At 46.7% G+C, this 15,836-nt stretch overlaps 1 protein-coding gene and 1 non-coding gene across 3 annotated transcripts in view; both read left to right on the top strand.

Annotated features, from left to right (window-relative positions):
* Nucleotides 1-2,740: 2,740 nt before the first annotated feature.
* LOC114809786 lies at nucleotides 2,741-2,878 on the top strand. Its single transcript, XR_003757563.1, has one exon. It is a non-coding gene; the product is annotated as a small nucleolar RNA SNORA7 (small nucleolar RNA).
* Nucleotides 2,879-13,296: 10,418 nt separating this feature from the next.
* LOC100080600 (cytochrome c oxidase assembly protein COX19) overlaps nucleotides 13,297-15,836 on the top strand; it is a 28,057-nt gene continuing 25,517 nt past the window's right edge. For both annotated transcript variants that reach the window (XM_007666519.3, XM_007666518.3), the window contains exon 1: nucleotides 13,297-13,459. In XM_007666519.3, the coding sequence (XP_007664709.1) occupies nucleotides 13,378-13,459 (82 nt within the window). In that variant the 5' untranslated portion in view covers nucleotides 13,297-13,377. The remainder of the gene's footprint in view (nucleotides 13,460-15,836) is intronic.

The following is a 15,836-nucleotide window of genomic DNA, read 5'->3' on the forward strand; positions in this document are numbered from 1 at the left end:
TCCCGGCATTGTTCAACAGCCCCTGCCTTTCTGCCTCACTGTTGCCATCTGAGGTCCCCAGAGAAAAGGAAGATTTGGGACCCATCTACTCTAGGAAACAGTTTGGGCCACCACATTTAATAATAATTATTGTGATATTTGTTAAGCACTTACTAGGTGCCATTGCTGTGCTAAGCACTGGGGTAGATATATTACGATCAGATTAGACGCAGCCCCTGTCCCAAAGGGGCTCGTGGTCTAAAGGGCAGGGAGAATGGGAAAGGAATCCCTATTTTACAGATGAGGAAACCGAGACCCAGAGTAGTTAAGTGACTTGGCCAAGGTCACACGACAGGCAAGTGGTGGTTGGGATTAGAACCCTGATCTCCTAACTTCCAGCCCTATGCTCTTTCCACTAGGCCATGCTGCTTCCCAAAGGGACAAGCAAGTGATTCTGAAAAGAATCACTTTTAACCACTGCACTTGGGATGGCAACAAAATTGGCTTCTTCAGTCAGGAAAACTGGATCTCAGAGCGGAGGCTGGGACAAATCAATAGGCACAAGGCTAGGAAACACCACTGGCAGCACAGGGAGTTCTAGGTCAATCCTGGGTCAGGGAAAAGCACAGGCCTGGGACTCAGAAGGTAGTGGGTTCTAATCCTGACTACTTGTCTGTAGTGTGGCCTTGGGCAAGTCATTTCACTTCTCTGTGCCTCAGTTACCTCATCTGTAAAATGGGGATTTAGACTGTGAACCCCACATGTGACAGGGACTGTGTCCAACCCAATTTGCTTGTATCCACCCTGATCTTACTACAGTACTGGCACATAGTAAGCGCTTAACAAATACCACAATTATTATTATTATTCATAATAATAGTAATAATAAAAAACGAAAGCTAGGTTCCTGGGTTAGAGGAAATTCCGTTTGAGATACATGAATACTGAGCACTTGCCAAAGGAATCAATTAAAATCGCTGTACATTTCATTTTGAGCCCTATGTGCTGAATTCACAAATTAATTTTCTTGTCAAACTGGGGATATATAAAGAGGGAAACGGGAATCTCTGCTCACATGCCTATTTGGACAATGTGAAGATGAGAACTGGACAGTGAATCAAAAAATAACCAAGGGGTTTAGAGAAAAGTTTGAGTGGTTGAGAAGTAGGGTGGCATGGTAGAAAGAACATAGGTCTGGGAGTCAGAGGACCCGGGTTGCTGTCCTGCCTCTGCCATTTACCTGCTATGTAACCTTGGGCAAGTCATTTGATTGATCTGTGCCTCAGTTGCCTTATCTGCAAAATGGGGATTTAATGCCTGTTCTCCCTCCTGCTTAGACTGTGAGCCCCAAGTGGGGTCTGATTATCTTGTATCAGCATTTAGTTCACTGCTTTACACAAAATGACTGCTTAACAAATATTATCATTTTTAAAATTATTATTATTATTGTTATCATTAACCGAAGTTAAATAATGGGTGGAGAAAATGGTTTCACCCTCCATTTTACAAGTCTTCCCCATCATCCATGTTAGAACACAACTTAACAATACATTTAGGAGTGAGGAAAAGGGTTTATCTGAGGCTGGTTAAGCCAAATACTATTCATTTAAATAGTAAATAATCCCTTATGCCTAAAAGGATCTCTCAAGTTCTAGTTTACAGGTTTAATTAATCCCTATAACTATGGCTCTAGCCACCACATTGTCCCAAGGTTGTAGGGTGTAGAAGAATCCAGTTTTATGGTAGATAACAAGGATAGCATTTCAGTGAGTCTCCTGCTACTTTTAGTCATGAGATTTTGGTGATACCCCTGAAGGGAATAACTTGACGATTAATTTAGCAGGATGACGTTCTTTGTTTTTGAACTGATTACTTATATTGGTTGCATCTCGTATATTTGGGAACAGATTTGTGCTGCTTAAACTGCTTAAAAATCCAGGGTGTATTTTCCGCCAGTAACTAGAGAAGGTAATTAATGCACTGTACTTGCAGAAAAACACCATTTCTTTAAATAGAGCTCAGTTCTCCATAAAGAGTAAAGGACTGTTCCTGCTGTATTATGTAAAACACAAATAGATTCCACCAGAAGACATTCTGTTCTCATATTCAGGCTTCTGTTTAAAAAAATAGAAGTCCTCCAAGCCTGAGGCAGAGATCCCATGATTTATTCTTGGTCTCCAAGTGACCGAGAATGCCAAGAAAGGAAAAAACATGAGGCAAGGAATAGCCATCCCTGAGACCCAGGATGGATTTGGCTGGAAAGGCAGTGTGGCCCAGTGAAAAAGGACACAGGACTGAGAGTCAGGTTCTGGTCCCAGCTCTACCACTACCCTGCTGAGAGTCCTAGGACACAAGTCACTTAACCTCTCTGGCCCTCAATTTCCTCATCTGTAAAATGGATAAGACCATTTCTCTCCCTACTTTTTGGATTGTGAGCTTCATTTTTTTATGGTATTTGTTAAGCGCTTACTACGTGCCAAGTACTCTCCTAAGTGATGGGGTAGCTACAAATTAATCAGGTTGGACATAGTCCTTGTCCCACATAGGGCTCACAGTTTTAATCTCCATTTTACAGATGAGGTAACAAAACAAAGAAGTTAAGTGACTTGCCCAGGGTCTCAGAGCAGACAAGTGGTAGATCTGGGATTAGAACCCAGGTCCTTCTGACTTCCAGGCCTTTATTCTATCCACTAGGCCATGCTTCTTTGTGTGGAAAAGAGACTATGTCTCATTTGATTATCTTGTATCTACCCCAGTGTTTCCCCTCTCAAGATCCCACCTGGAGAGTTTCCAATACTCTACCAGTCTCAGCTATGGGAGGGAGAGTCGAGTAGAGGCATACCCATTCCATTCCTAGCTTGGGCAGTGGCTAGGGAATGGGAGGCAATCTGCTACAAGTCAAAACTCACCCATGCTGGGCACCAGCAGCACAGAAGAGAGTAGAGGGTGGAGACTTGAGTTGACTGCGTGGAAGGCAGCAATGGCACTTCCAGATTTTGACCAAGAAAACTCTACGGATGCACTTCCAGAATGATTGCAGATGGAGAGTGGGGCGTTCTGGGAGAGATGTGCCTATGGGGTCGTTATGGGTTGGAAACGACTCAACGGCATAAGACAAGACCTCAGTGCTTAGCATGGTGCTTCAGCTTTGTGTTTAATAACTATAGCAAATACAGTAATACTAGTCACAGTAATAACAAGAGCAAGAATAACAACAATAATAATGAGGAGGAGGAGGAGGATGGAAATGGCCCAAATGTGGAAGGTCCAGTACTGACCTCTTCCACACTGAGGTCATTGAGAAACATTGAGGTCATTGAGAAGCAGTGTGGCTGAGTGGAAAGAGCCCGGGCTTGGGAGTCAGAGATCATGAGTTTGAATCCCGGCTCTGCCACTTGTCAGCTGTGTGACTGTGAGCAAATCACTTCACTTCTCTGTGCCTCAGTTCCCTCATCTGTAAAATGGGGATCAAGACTATGAGCCTCACGTGGGACACCCTGATTACCCTGTATCTACCCCAGCGCTTAGAATAGTGCTCTGCACATAGTAAGCGCTTAACAAATACCAACATTATTCCACTATCTAGTCTCCTGTCTTTATCATCCTTACAAAATTCAAAGGCACAGACAATTAGATTGCTACTAAGAGAGGTGGTGGCTTCCCCTTCTCCTCCTTAAGGCATTTCAGAAAAAGTGAAGCAGTTTCCTTCTTGGAGACATGGTCCTGATCAGAGATAGGCAGATGACTCTAACTAGATGACCTCTAAAAGTTCCCAATATTCTATGGCACCAGAAGGAAGTCTTTGTAGAGTAGGAGGCAGCTCTCATGCTAGGGAAAAGACACGTAATCTTCCTTCCCCATACCCTCCCCACTGCATCCACCACAAAAAAAGTACCAAATGTGAGGCCCTGAGAGATACTTTATGGCATTTGTTAAGTGCTTACTATGTGCCAGGCACTATACTAAGCACTGGCATAGGTACAAGTTAATCAGGTTGGACACAGTCCTGTCTCACGTGAGGCTCACAGTCTTAACCCCGCTTTTCTAGATGAGGGAAGTGAGGCACACAGAAGTAAAGTGACTTGCTCAAGGTCACCCAGCAGACAAATTAGTGGAGCTGGGATTAGAACCCAGGTCCTTCTGTCTTCCAGGCCTGAGTTCTATTCACTAGGCCAGGTTTAAGCCCTGGCAGGAAGTCTCTGTTGATCCAACAGTGGCTATTCTAGTTGTTTTCATTGGCCACTAGAATAGATTCAGCATAGTTCAATAATCCAGGCCTCTACCCTTTTCGTGACCTCTCATTCCCTCCAACATATTTCGACTGTTTCCTCTGGTGATTTGTAGCCCATCACGGGAGCGGCCCCATGGGAGACAAGAAATGCAGGGGTGGCAGGCACGGCCAGCTAGGGGCCACCAGGCCACTGTGGGCTCCGCATGAGACAAGGGAGACTTCGAACCTGAAATAGCCTCCCTCCGTTCACCAGGCACTGTGGGAGCTGAGACGGGAAACTATGGAGACTTGTCAACTGGCCACCCCAGAAAGTGTTCAAACACTGGGGAGGCTATGCTGAATGAGGTTCCATGACTGACCTAGACCTGAATACAGTGTTCAGCACAAGGTTTGTGAATGTACACACACACACACACACACACACCCTCAGGGGGCCAGTGTAGTCTAGTGGAAAGAGTTCGAGACTGTGAGTCAGGAGTCCAGTTTCACCCATCTGATGGGTGACCTTGGGCTGGTCACTTTAACCTTTCTCTACTTCATTCTCCTCATCTATAAAAATGGGGATAAAGTATCTGCTCTTTCTCCCTCTAAGGCTGAGAGTCATGTGTTGAGGGGCAGGGATTTACCCCAGCGCTTGGCACAATGTAAGTACTTAATACTATTTATCCCCTTGATTCTATTTATCCCCTTGATTCTATTTATCCCCTTGATTCTATTTATCCCCTTGATTCTATTTAATAATAATAATAATAATAATATTGGTATTTGTTAAGCGCTTACTATGTGCAGAGCACTGTTCTAAGCGCTGGGGGAGATAAAGGGCAATCAGGTTGTCCCACGTGAGGCTCACAGTTAATTCCCATTTTACAGATGAGGGAACTGAGGCACAGAGAAGTGAAGTGACTTGCCCACAGCCACACGGCTGACAAGTGGCAGAGCCGGAAGTTGAACCCATGACCTCTGACTCCAAAGCCCAGGCTCTTTCCACTGAGCCACGCTGCTTCCCTTGATTATCCCCCTTGATTCCCCTATTTATCCCCCTTGATTCTATTTATCCCCTTGATTCTATTTATTGCTATTGTTCTTGTCTGTCCGTCTCCCCTGATTAGACTGTAAACCCATCAAAGGGCAGGGGCTGTCTCTATGTGTTACCGATTTGTCCATTCCAAGCGCTTAGTACAGTGCTCTGCACATAGTAAGCGCTCAATAAATACTATTGAATGAATGAATGAGAAAATTACCAAAAAATACCGCTGCTACTATTACAGTCCAGTTTAGATAGCTCATGGAAAAGGTTTAATGTGTTTATATTTATCTCTGCCTCAACCCCTAGACTGGAAACTCACTATGGGCAGGGAATGTGACTACCAGCTGTGTTATATGGAACTTTCCCAAGTGCTAGACTGTAAGCTTGTTGTGGGCAGAGAATGTGTCTGTTTCTTGTTGTATTGTACTCTCCCAAGTGCTTAGTACAGTGCTCTGCACACAGCAAGTGCTCAGTAAATATGATTGAATGAATGCTTTGCACACAGCAAGCACTCAATAAATACAATTGCTTGATTGAAGGAGCTGCCTGGTAAACTTTGCCTTTACTGTGGAGCTGGCTGGTTGAACCACCACATTGCCTTCTCCTGGCACCACACCAGCAGCCCTGGCTCCCGCTCAACTGGCCTTTCCTAGCCCAGGTGCCAGCTGTGCCATGTGAAGCAGCATGGCTCAGTGGAAAGAGCCCGGGCTTGGGAGTCAGAGGTCATGGGTTTGAATCCCAGCTCTGCCACTTGTCAGCTGTGTGACTGTGGGCAAGTCACTTAACTTCTCTGTGCCTCAGTTACCTCATCTGTAAAATGGGAATTAACTGTGAGCCTCATGTGGGACAACCTGATTACCCTGTATCTACCCCAGCGCTTAGAACAGCGCTCTGCACATAGTAAGGGCTTAAATACCAACATTATTATTATTATTATTTTTTTATGTGGTGGCTGGTGGTGGTGGGTGGCAGCAAGGGGGGTGATTACCCTTTCTTTTTCCCCTGCTTTTCCCAATCAATCAGTCAATCAGTAGTATTTACAGACCAAGACTGTGAGCCCCATGCGGGACAAGGACTGCGTCCCACCCAATTTGCTTGTATCCACCCCAGCTCTTAATACAGTTCCTGGCACATAATAAGCTCTTAACAAATGCCAAAATTATTATTACCCACTCAGTGCAGAGACTGTACTAAGAGATTGGGAGAATTCATTAGGGGTAATAGGCATAATCCCTATCCTCAAAGTGCTTACAATTTAATGAGGGAGACATAAAATTACTGGTAATAATGATAACTGTGGTATTCGTTAAGCGCTTACTATGTACCTGGTACTGTACTATACACTGAGGTGGATACAGACAAATCAGGTTGGACACAGTCCCTGTCCCGACTGGGGTTCATAGTCTTGATTCTCATTTTACAGATGAGGGAACTGAAGCACAGAGAAGTGAAGTGATTTTCCCAAGGGTCAAACAGCAGGCAAGTGGCGGTGCCGGGGTTAGAACCTATGACCGTCTGAATCCCAGGCCCATGCTCTATTGGCAATGGTATTTACAGATGTAAACTCCAGAAAGATAGGTATATCGGTGCAACAGCAGGGGCCAGGGGAGGGGGGTGTAAGAATTTAAGTGCATGGGTGAAGGGGAAATGCTGAAGAGGCAGGTGCGGAGATGAGAGAATAATCATGGAAGACCTCCTGGAAGGGGTAGGATTTCAGAAGGGGTTTAAAGAAGGGGAGAGCGGCAGTTTTTCAGATGAGAAAGAGGAGGGAGTGCCAGAAGGGAGAGGGGTTTCAAGAGGTCAGTGGTGGTGGGGACTAGAATGAGGCCCGGGGAGTAGGAGGACTTGGAGGGGCAAAGTGTTTGAACAAAAGAGAGAGGAGAGGATAAGTAGAGGGGAGAGAGCAGCCTCCCCATTTTCCTTTTAACTCTTTTTCCCTATTCCACCTCTCCTTGATGATGATGATGATGGTGGGATCTGTTTAGTGCTTACTATATTCCAAGCACTGTTCTAGGCACTGGGGAAGATACAAGCTAATTATGTTGGTCACAGTCCCTGTCCCACATGAGGCTCACAGTCTTAATCCCCATTTTACAGATGAGGGAACTAGGCCATGCTTCTTCCCTCTCCTTCACCCCCGCCTTCCTCCACAAGGGCTCCTCCATGTATTATATTTTGTTTTATGGCCTTTGTACGGTGCTTATTATGTGCCAGGCACTATATTAAGCGCTGGGTTAGGTGCAAGCTAATCAGGTTGGACACAGTCCCTGCCCCACCTGGGGCTCACAGTCTTAATCTCCACTTTACAGATGAGGGGACTGAGGCACAGAGAAATGAAGCGACTTGCCCAAGGTCACACGTGGCAGAGCTGGGATTAAAACCCACATCCTCTGACTCCCAGGCCTGTGCTCTTTCCACTAGACCATGCTGCATCCCAGTTGTAATTTTAATTTTTCTAACAAACTGAGAAGCCCCACCATAGGCCAGTGTACTCTTCCATAAACCAGAGCTTCTTGGCTGGAACCAGAGACTTGGATTCTTCAGTTCAAGCTATGCTAATTAAAGTAGAACCTTTGGAACCATTTGCTCATCTCCCCAAGCCCAGAAACATAAGTGTTTTCTCTTATTACTAAGTAGAATAAAGTCAAGTGGAAAAGTGCTGTTGGCTTTATAATAAAAACAGCTATTATTCAAGGTCTTGGAGACATATTAATGAATAAAATAGAGTATGCTCAAGATTACATTTCAAGCTGTGTAAAATAGTTGTTTGTATAATCAGAAGGGGAGTAACTTTCCATCTGTCGTTTTAAGTGAATTCTGAAGAGAAAACAATCAAAGCACAAACCAATAGCAACGCCTGGATCAGAAGAGTTCAGCAAGCAGGCTGCAAAAATATATAAACATATATATATATGTATATATATTTATATATATATATATATTGAAGGAAGGCTATGAGAAGCAGTAGTCCGTAGTGGATAGAGCATGGGCCTGGGAGTCAGAAGGTCATGGGTTCTAATCCTGGCTCCTCCACTTGTCTGCTGTGTGGCCTTGGGCAAGTCACTTTGCTTCTCTATGCCTCAGTTCCCTCCTCTGGAAAATGGGAATTAAGACTCTGAGCCCCACATGGGACAGGGATTGTGTCCAATCTGATTTACTTGTATCCACCCCAGTGCTTAGTACAGTTCTGGCACATAGTAAGTGCTTAATACCATCATTTAATAGAGTTGTGAAGGAAAGAAGAGACATGGGCCACAATAGTCAAAGATTTAGCCGATCAATCACATTTATTGAGCATTTACTGTGAGTGGGACACTGTACTGGCTAAACTAAGCTGTACAAAGCCACCCCCTGAATAATTTATGCCTGATAAACGAGGCCACTTAGAAACTACAGTGACAGGGAAATAGTCATGCCCGTAGCAGCAGGCACTGCGCAACACGGTCGAAGCAAGAAGTCTTCCCTGACTAAGCCCTCCTCTCCTCTTCTCCCACTCCCTTCTGCATTGCCCTGACTTGCTCCCATCATCCATCCTCCCTCCCAGCCCCACAGCACATATGTTTGTATATACCTGTCATTTATTTATTTATATTAATGTCTGTCTCCCCTTCTAGACTGGGAGCTCGTTGTGGGCAGGGAATGTGTCTGCTGTTGCACTGTAGTCTCCCAAGTGCTTAGTACAGTGCTTTGCACAAAGTAAACGCTCAGTAAATACGATTGAATGAATGAATGAATCAATCAATGAAGCACACATAGTTGAGAGCCATGAGTTGGATGGTAATGATGGGCTCTGTGTTAAGAAGCAGATCATTTCATTTCTACCCTCTAATAATAATAATAGTTGGTATTTGTTAAGTGCTTACTATGTGCAGAGCACTGTTCTAAGCGCTGGGGTAGACACAGGGGAATCAGGTTGTCCCACGTGGGGCTCACAGTCTTAATCCCATTTTACAGATGAGGTAACTGAGGCACAGAGAAGTGAAATGACTTGCCCACAGTCACACAGCTGACAAGTGGCAGAGCCGGGCTTTGAACCCATGACCTCTGACTCCAAAGCCCATGCTCTTTCCACAGAGCCACATTGCTTCCCTAGAGCTCGTGCTACTTTTCTCCTTCCTGTAGGACAGGGAAATTTCAAGATTTAATGAGTCAGTGTTGGAGAAGCACTTGGAATTTCTAGGAAGGCAACACTGTTCAGCTGGTGTCCTGGGGTTGCACCCAGACTGCAGAGGATTTAGAGGGAACCGTGAACAGCTTGTCACGTAGATCGTGTCTTCACAAGTACAATTCAGTAAACTGTGGCATTCCTCAATATGCTGACCTCCAGCGGCTCTTCCATTGCATGTGCTCACCCTCAGTCACGTGACTATTGTAGGAAATAATCCTACAATAAATTACCAACCAGAGCTGGGTCACATTCTAGACAACCTGAAGATTTGGCCTTAGAGTTCCAGCAGTTTCAAATAATAATTTTCTCCATAATGTGTCCGCTAAAATTCACCTTGATCCTCGTCAGTGTCGGTTCATTCATTTTTAACATGAATCCACAGGGTTGATTGGGGTGTGGCTCCTAGGAATCCCAGTGAACCACCCTTTGTTAATAATAATGTTGGTATTTGTTAAGCGCCTACTATGTGCAGAGCACTGTTCTAAGCGCTGGGGTAGATACAGGGTCATCAGGTTGTCCCACGTGAGGCTCACAGTCTTAATCCCCATTTTACAGATGAGGGAACTGAGGCTCAGAGAAGTTAAGTGACCTGCCCACAGTCACACAGCTGACAGGTGGTGGACCGGAAATCGAACCCATGACCTCTGACTCCCAAGTCCGTGCTCTTTCCACTGAGCCACGCTGCTTCTCTGGGGACCTATGTGGGACAGGGACTATGTCCAACACAATTTGCTTGGGTCCACCCCAGCGCTTAATACAGTGTCTGGAACACAGTAAGTGCTTAACAAACACTATAACAAAAATAATGATGATGATGATGATGATAAAGGGAGAGACAGACATTAATATAAATAAATTACAGATGTATATGGCTATATACATATCTGCTGTGGGGATGGGGAATGAAGGAGCAAGTAAGAACAGTGCAGAGATGAGTGGGAGAAGGGGAGAGGAGGGTTCAGTCAGGGAACTTGTACTCTTCCAAGCGCTTAGCACAGTGCTTTACAAACTAAGTAAGCACGAGCCTGGGAGTCAGAGGTCATGGGTTCTAATCCCAGCTCCACCCCTTGTCAGCTGTGTGACTGTGGGCAAGTCACTTAACTTCTCTGTGCCTCAGTTCCCTCATCTGTAAAATGGGAATGAAAACTGTGAGCCCCACGTGGGACCACTTGCTGACCTTGTTTTTACCGTGCTTAGAATAGTGTGTGGCACATAATAAGCGCTTAACAAACATTGTTATTATTATTATTGTTCTCTGGGCCTCAGTTCCCTCAGCTGTAAAATGGGGATGAAGACAGTGAGCCCCACGGGGGACCACCTGATGACCTTGTATTGACCCCAGTGCTTGGAACAGTGCTCGTCACATAATAATAACAATAATGTTGGTATTTGTTAAGCACTTACTACGTGCAGAGCACTGTTCTAAGCGCTGGGGTAGATACAGGGTAATCAGGTTGTCCCACGTGAGGCTCACAGTCTTCATCCCCATTTTACAGATGAGGTAATTGGGGCACCAAGAAGTGAAGTGACTTGCCCACAGTCACACAGCTGACAAGTGGCAGAGCCAGGCTTTGAACCCATGACCTCTGACTCCAAAGCCCATGCTCTTTCCACAGAGCCACATTGCTTCCCTAGAGCTCGTGCTACTTTTCTCCTTCCTGTAGGACAGGGAAATTTCAAGATTTAATGAGTCAGTGTTGGAGAAGCACTTGGAATTTCTAGGAAGGCAACACTGTTCAGCTGGTGTCCTGGGGTTGCACCCAGACTGCAGAGGATTTAGAGGGAACCGTGAACAGCTTGTCATGTAGATCGTGTCTTCACAAGTACAATTCAGTAAACTGTGGCATTCCTCAATATGCTGACCTCCAGCGGCTCTTCCATTGCATGTGCTCACCTTCAGTCACGTGATTATTGTAGGAAATAACCAAGAAGTGAAGTGACTTGCCCACAGTCACACAGCTGCCAAGTGGCAGAGCCAGGATTCAAACCCATGACCTCAGACTCCCAAGCCTGCGCTCTTTCCAGTGAGCCACGCTGCTTCACATAGTAAGTGCTTAACAAATAATAATAATAATAATGGTGGTAGTTGTTAAGCACTTACAATCTGCAAAGCACTGTTCTAAGCGCTGGGGGGATACAAGGTGATCAGACTGTCGCATGTGGGGCTCCCAGTTTTTAATCCCCCTTTTCCAGATGAGGTCACTGAGGCCCAGAGAAGTGAAGTGACTTGCCCACAGCCACGCAGCTGGCAAGGGGCAGAGTCGGCATTAGAACCCATGACCTCTGACTCCCAAGCCCGGGCTCTTCCAACTGAGTCGCGCTGCTTCTCTAATATCATCTTGATTCTATTTATTTGCTATTATTTTAATGAGATGTTCAGCCCCTTGATTCTATTTATTGCTATTGTTTTTGTCTGTTTCCCAAGATTAGACTGTAAGCCCTTCAAAGGGCAGGGACTGTCTCTATCTATTGGGGATTTGTACATTCCAAGTGCTTAGTACAGTGCTCTGCACATAGTAAGTGCTCAATAAATACTATTGAATGAATGAATGAAGGCTCTGCACATAGCAAGCACTCAATAAATGCTATTGAATGAATGAATGAATGCTGTGCACATAGTAAGCGCTCAATAAATGCTATTGAACGAGTGAATGAATGCTCTGCACATAGTAAGCGCTCAATAAATACAATTGAACGAATGAATGAATGCTGTGCACATAGTAAGCGCTCAATAAATACTATTGAACGAATGAATGAATGCTGTGCACATAGTAAGCGCTCAATAAGTACTATTGAATGAATGAATGCTATTGAATGAATGAATGCTGTGCACATGTAAGCGCTCAATAAATACGAATGAATGAATGAATGTTCTGCACATAGTAAGCGCTCAATAATAATAACAATGTTGGTATTTGTTAAGCGCTTACTATGTGCCGAGCACTGTTCTAAGCGCTGGGGTAGACACAGGGGAATCAGGTTGTCCCACTTGGGGCTCACAATCTTAATCCCCATTTTACAGATGAGGTAACTGAGGCACCGAGAAGTGAAGTGACTTGCCCAAAGTCACACAGCTGACAAGTGGCCGAGGCAGGATTCGAACCCATGACCTCTGACTCCAAAGCCCGTGCTCTTTCCACTGAGCCACGCTGCTTCTCTAAATACTATTGAATGAATGAATGCTAATGAATGAATGAATATTGTGCACATAGTAAGCGCTCAATAAATACGAATGAATGAATGAATGAATGTTCTGCACATAGTAAGCGCTCAATAAATACTATTGAATGAATGAATGAATGCTATTGAATGAATGAATGAATGAATGAATGAATGAATGAATGAATGAATGAATGAATGCTGTGCACATAGTAAGCACTCAATAAATACGAATGAATGAATGTTCTGCACATAGTAAGCGCTCAATAAATACTATTCAACGAATGCATGAATGCTGTGCACATAGTAAGCGCTCAATAAATACGAATGAATCCTCATTATTATTATTGTTATTATTAATAAACGCAATTGAGGGGGTGCAGGTCAGTGCAAGAGAGAAGTCTAGCTAGGGACTGCTCGATCGCCTCGGCGCTCGTTGGGGGTGGGGGTCCGGCTGTTGCCGATTGCTCGGCGCTCGGCTGCTCCGGCTGGCGGGGTCGGCGTTCGATATGGGGGGGGGGGTGGGGGAGTCCGGCCGTGGCCGACGGCTCGGCGCTCGGCTCGTGGTCGACGGCTCGGCGTTCGGCTGCCTCGGCCGGCGGGGTCGGCGCTCGATATAGGGGGGAGTCCGGCCGTGGCCGACTGCTCGGCGCTCGGCTGCCTCGGCGCTCCTTAGTGGGGGGGGGCCGGCCGTGGCCGACTGCTCGGCGCTCGGCTGCTCGGGCCGTGGCCGACTGCTCGGCGCTCGTGGTGGTGGCGGCCTGGGCCTGCTCGGGGCCTTGTCGTCGTCGTCGTTGTCGTCGGGTCGCCGCCATGTCCACCGCCATGAACTTCGGCACGAAAAGCTTCCAGCCGCGGCCTCCGGACAAGGGCGCTTTCCCGCTCGACCACTTCGGTGAGCGGCGGCCCCAGTCCCCGCCGCGGGCCCCGGTTTGGCGTCAGCCCGGCCTGGGGTCAGAGGTCACGGCTTCTCCCCCGAGCACTGCGGCTCCTGAATAATCATAATGTTGGTATTTAGTAAGCGCTTACTAGGTGCAGAGCACTGTTCTAAGCGCTGGGGGAGATCCAGGGTCACCGGGTGGTCCCACGTGAGGCTCCCAGTCTTCACCCCCATTTGACAGATGAGGGAACTGAGGCCCAGAGAAGAAGAAGAATGAGGCCCAGAGAAGAAGAAGAAGAATGATGGTATTTGCTAAGCGCTTACTAGGTGCAGAGCACTGTTCTAAGCGCTGGGGGAGATCCAGGGTCATCAGGTTGTCCCACGTGAGGCTCCCATTCTTCATCCCCATTTGACAGATGAGGGAACTGAGGCCCAGAGAAGAAGAAGAAGAATGATGGTATTTGCTAAGCGCTTACTAGGTGCAGAGCACTGTTCTAAGCGCTGGGGGAGATCCAGGGTCATCAGGTTGTCCCACGTGAGGCTCCCATTCTTCATCCCCATTTGACAGATGAGGGAACTGAGGCCCAGAGAAGAAGAAGAAGAATGATGGTATTTGCTAAGCGCTTACTAGGTGCAGAGCACTGTTCTAAGCGCTGGGGGAGATCCAGGGTCATCAGGTTGTCCCACGTGAGGCTCCCATTCTTCATCCCCATTTGACAGATGAGGGAACTGAGGCCCAGAGAAGAAGAAGAAGAATGATGGTATTTGCTAAGCGCTTACTAGGTGCAGAGCACTGTTCTAAGCGCTGGGGGAGATCCAGGGTCATCAGGTTGTCCCACGTGAGGCTCCCATTCTTCATCCCCATTTGACAGATGAGGGAACTGAGGCCCAGTTTTCGAGCACTTACTATGTGCGGACACTGCACTAATAATAATAATGTTGGTATTTGTTAAGCGCTTACTATGTGCAGGGCACTGTTCTAAGCGCTGGGGGAGATCCAGGGTCACCAGGTTGTCTGTCCCACGTGAGGCTCCCAGTCTTCACCCCCATTTGACAGATGAGGGAACTGAGGCCCAGAGAAGTGAAGGGGCTTGCCCACAGTCCCACAGCTGACAAGTGGCAGAGCCGGGATTCGCACCCATGACCTCTGGCTCCCAAGCCCATGCTCTTTCCACTCAATACTAATGATAGTAAAGTTGGTATTTGTTAAGCGCTTACTATGTGCGGAGCACTATTCTAAGCGCTGGGGGAGATACAGGGTCACCAGCTTGTCCCACGTGAGGCTCACAGTTAATCCCCATTTTACAGATGAGGGAACTGAGGCACCCAGAAGTTAAATGACTTGCCCACAGTCACACAGCTGACAAGTGGCAGAGTCTGGATTCGAACCCATGACCTCTGACTCCCAAGCCCGGGCTCTTGCCACTGAGCCACCCTGCTTCTTTATCATCACTTCCCTGTTCGTCAGTTTCCTCATCTGCAAAATGGGGATAAAGACTGGGAGCCCCACGTGGGACCAACTCATTACCTTGTATCTACCCCAGTGCTTGGCACAGAGTAAGCTCTCAACAACTTATCTGATCATCACTTCCCCGTGTCTCAGTTCCCTCATCTGGAAAATGGGGATAAAGACTGGGAGCACCACGTGGGACCACCTCATTACCTTGTATCTACCCCAGTGCTTGGCACAGAGTAAGCTCTCAACAACTTATCTGATCATCACTTCCCCGTGCCTCAGTTCCCTCATCTGGAAAATGGGGATAAAGACTGGGAGCACCACGTGGGACCACCTCATTACCTTGTATCTACCCCAGTGCTTGGCACAGAGTAAGCTCTCAACAACTTATCTGATCATCACTTCCCCGTGCCTCAGTTCCCTCATCTGGAAAATGGGCATAAAGACTGGGAGCACCACATGGGACCACCTCATTACCTTGTATCTACCCCAGTGCTTGGCACAGAGTAAGCTCTCAACAACTTATCTGATCATCACTTCCCCGTGCCTCAGTTCCCTCATCTGGAAAATGGGGATAAAGACTGGGAGCACCACGTGGGACCACCTCATTACCTTGTATCTACCCCAGCGCTTGGAACGGTGCTTGGCAGAGAGTATGCGCTCAACAATTTAGCATCAATTCCCCGTGTCTCAGTTCCCTCATCTGTAAAATGGGGATGAAGACTGTGAGCCCCACGTGGGACAATCTGATTACCTTGTATCTACCCCAGCGCTTGGTACAGTGCTTGGCACATAGTAAGCGCTTAACAACTTATTAGTTGAAGGGCCAGAGCCGGGATTAGAATGGAGATCCGTTTGACCTCCAGGCCCATACCCTCTCCATTAAGCCACGCTGCTTCTTGGAGTCAGACTAAAGACTGCTTTCCTTGGGCTGTG

Source organism: Ornithorhynchus anatinus, chromosome 2 (assembly GCF_004115215.2).
Source record: "Ornithorhynchus anatinus isolate Pmale09 chromosome 2, mOrnAna1.pri.v4, whole genome shotgun sequence".
NCBI classification, from domain to species: domain Eukaryota; kingdom Metazoa; phylum Chordata; class Mammalia; order Monotremata; family Ornithorhynchidae; genus Ornithorhynchus; species Ornithorhynchus anatinus.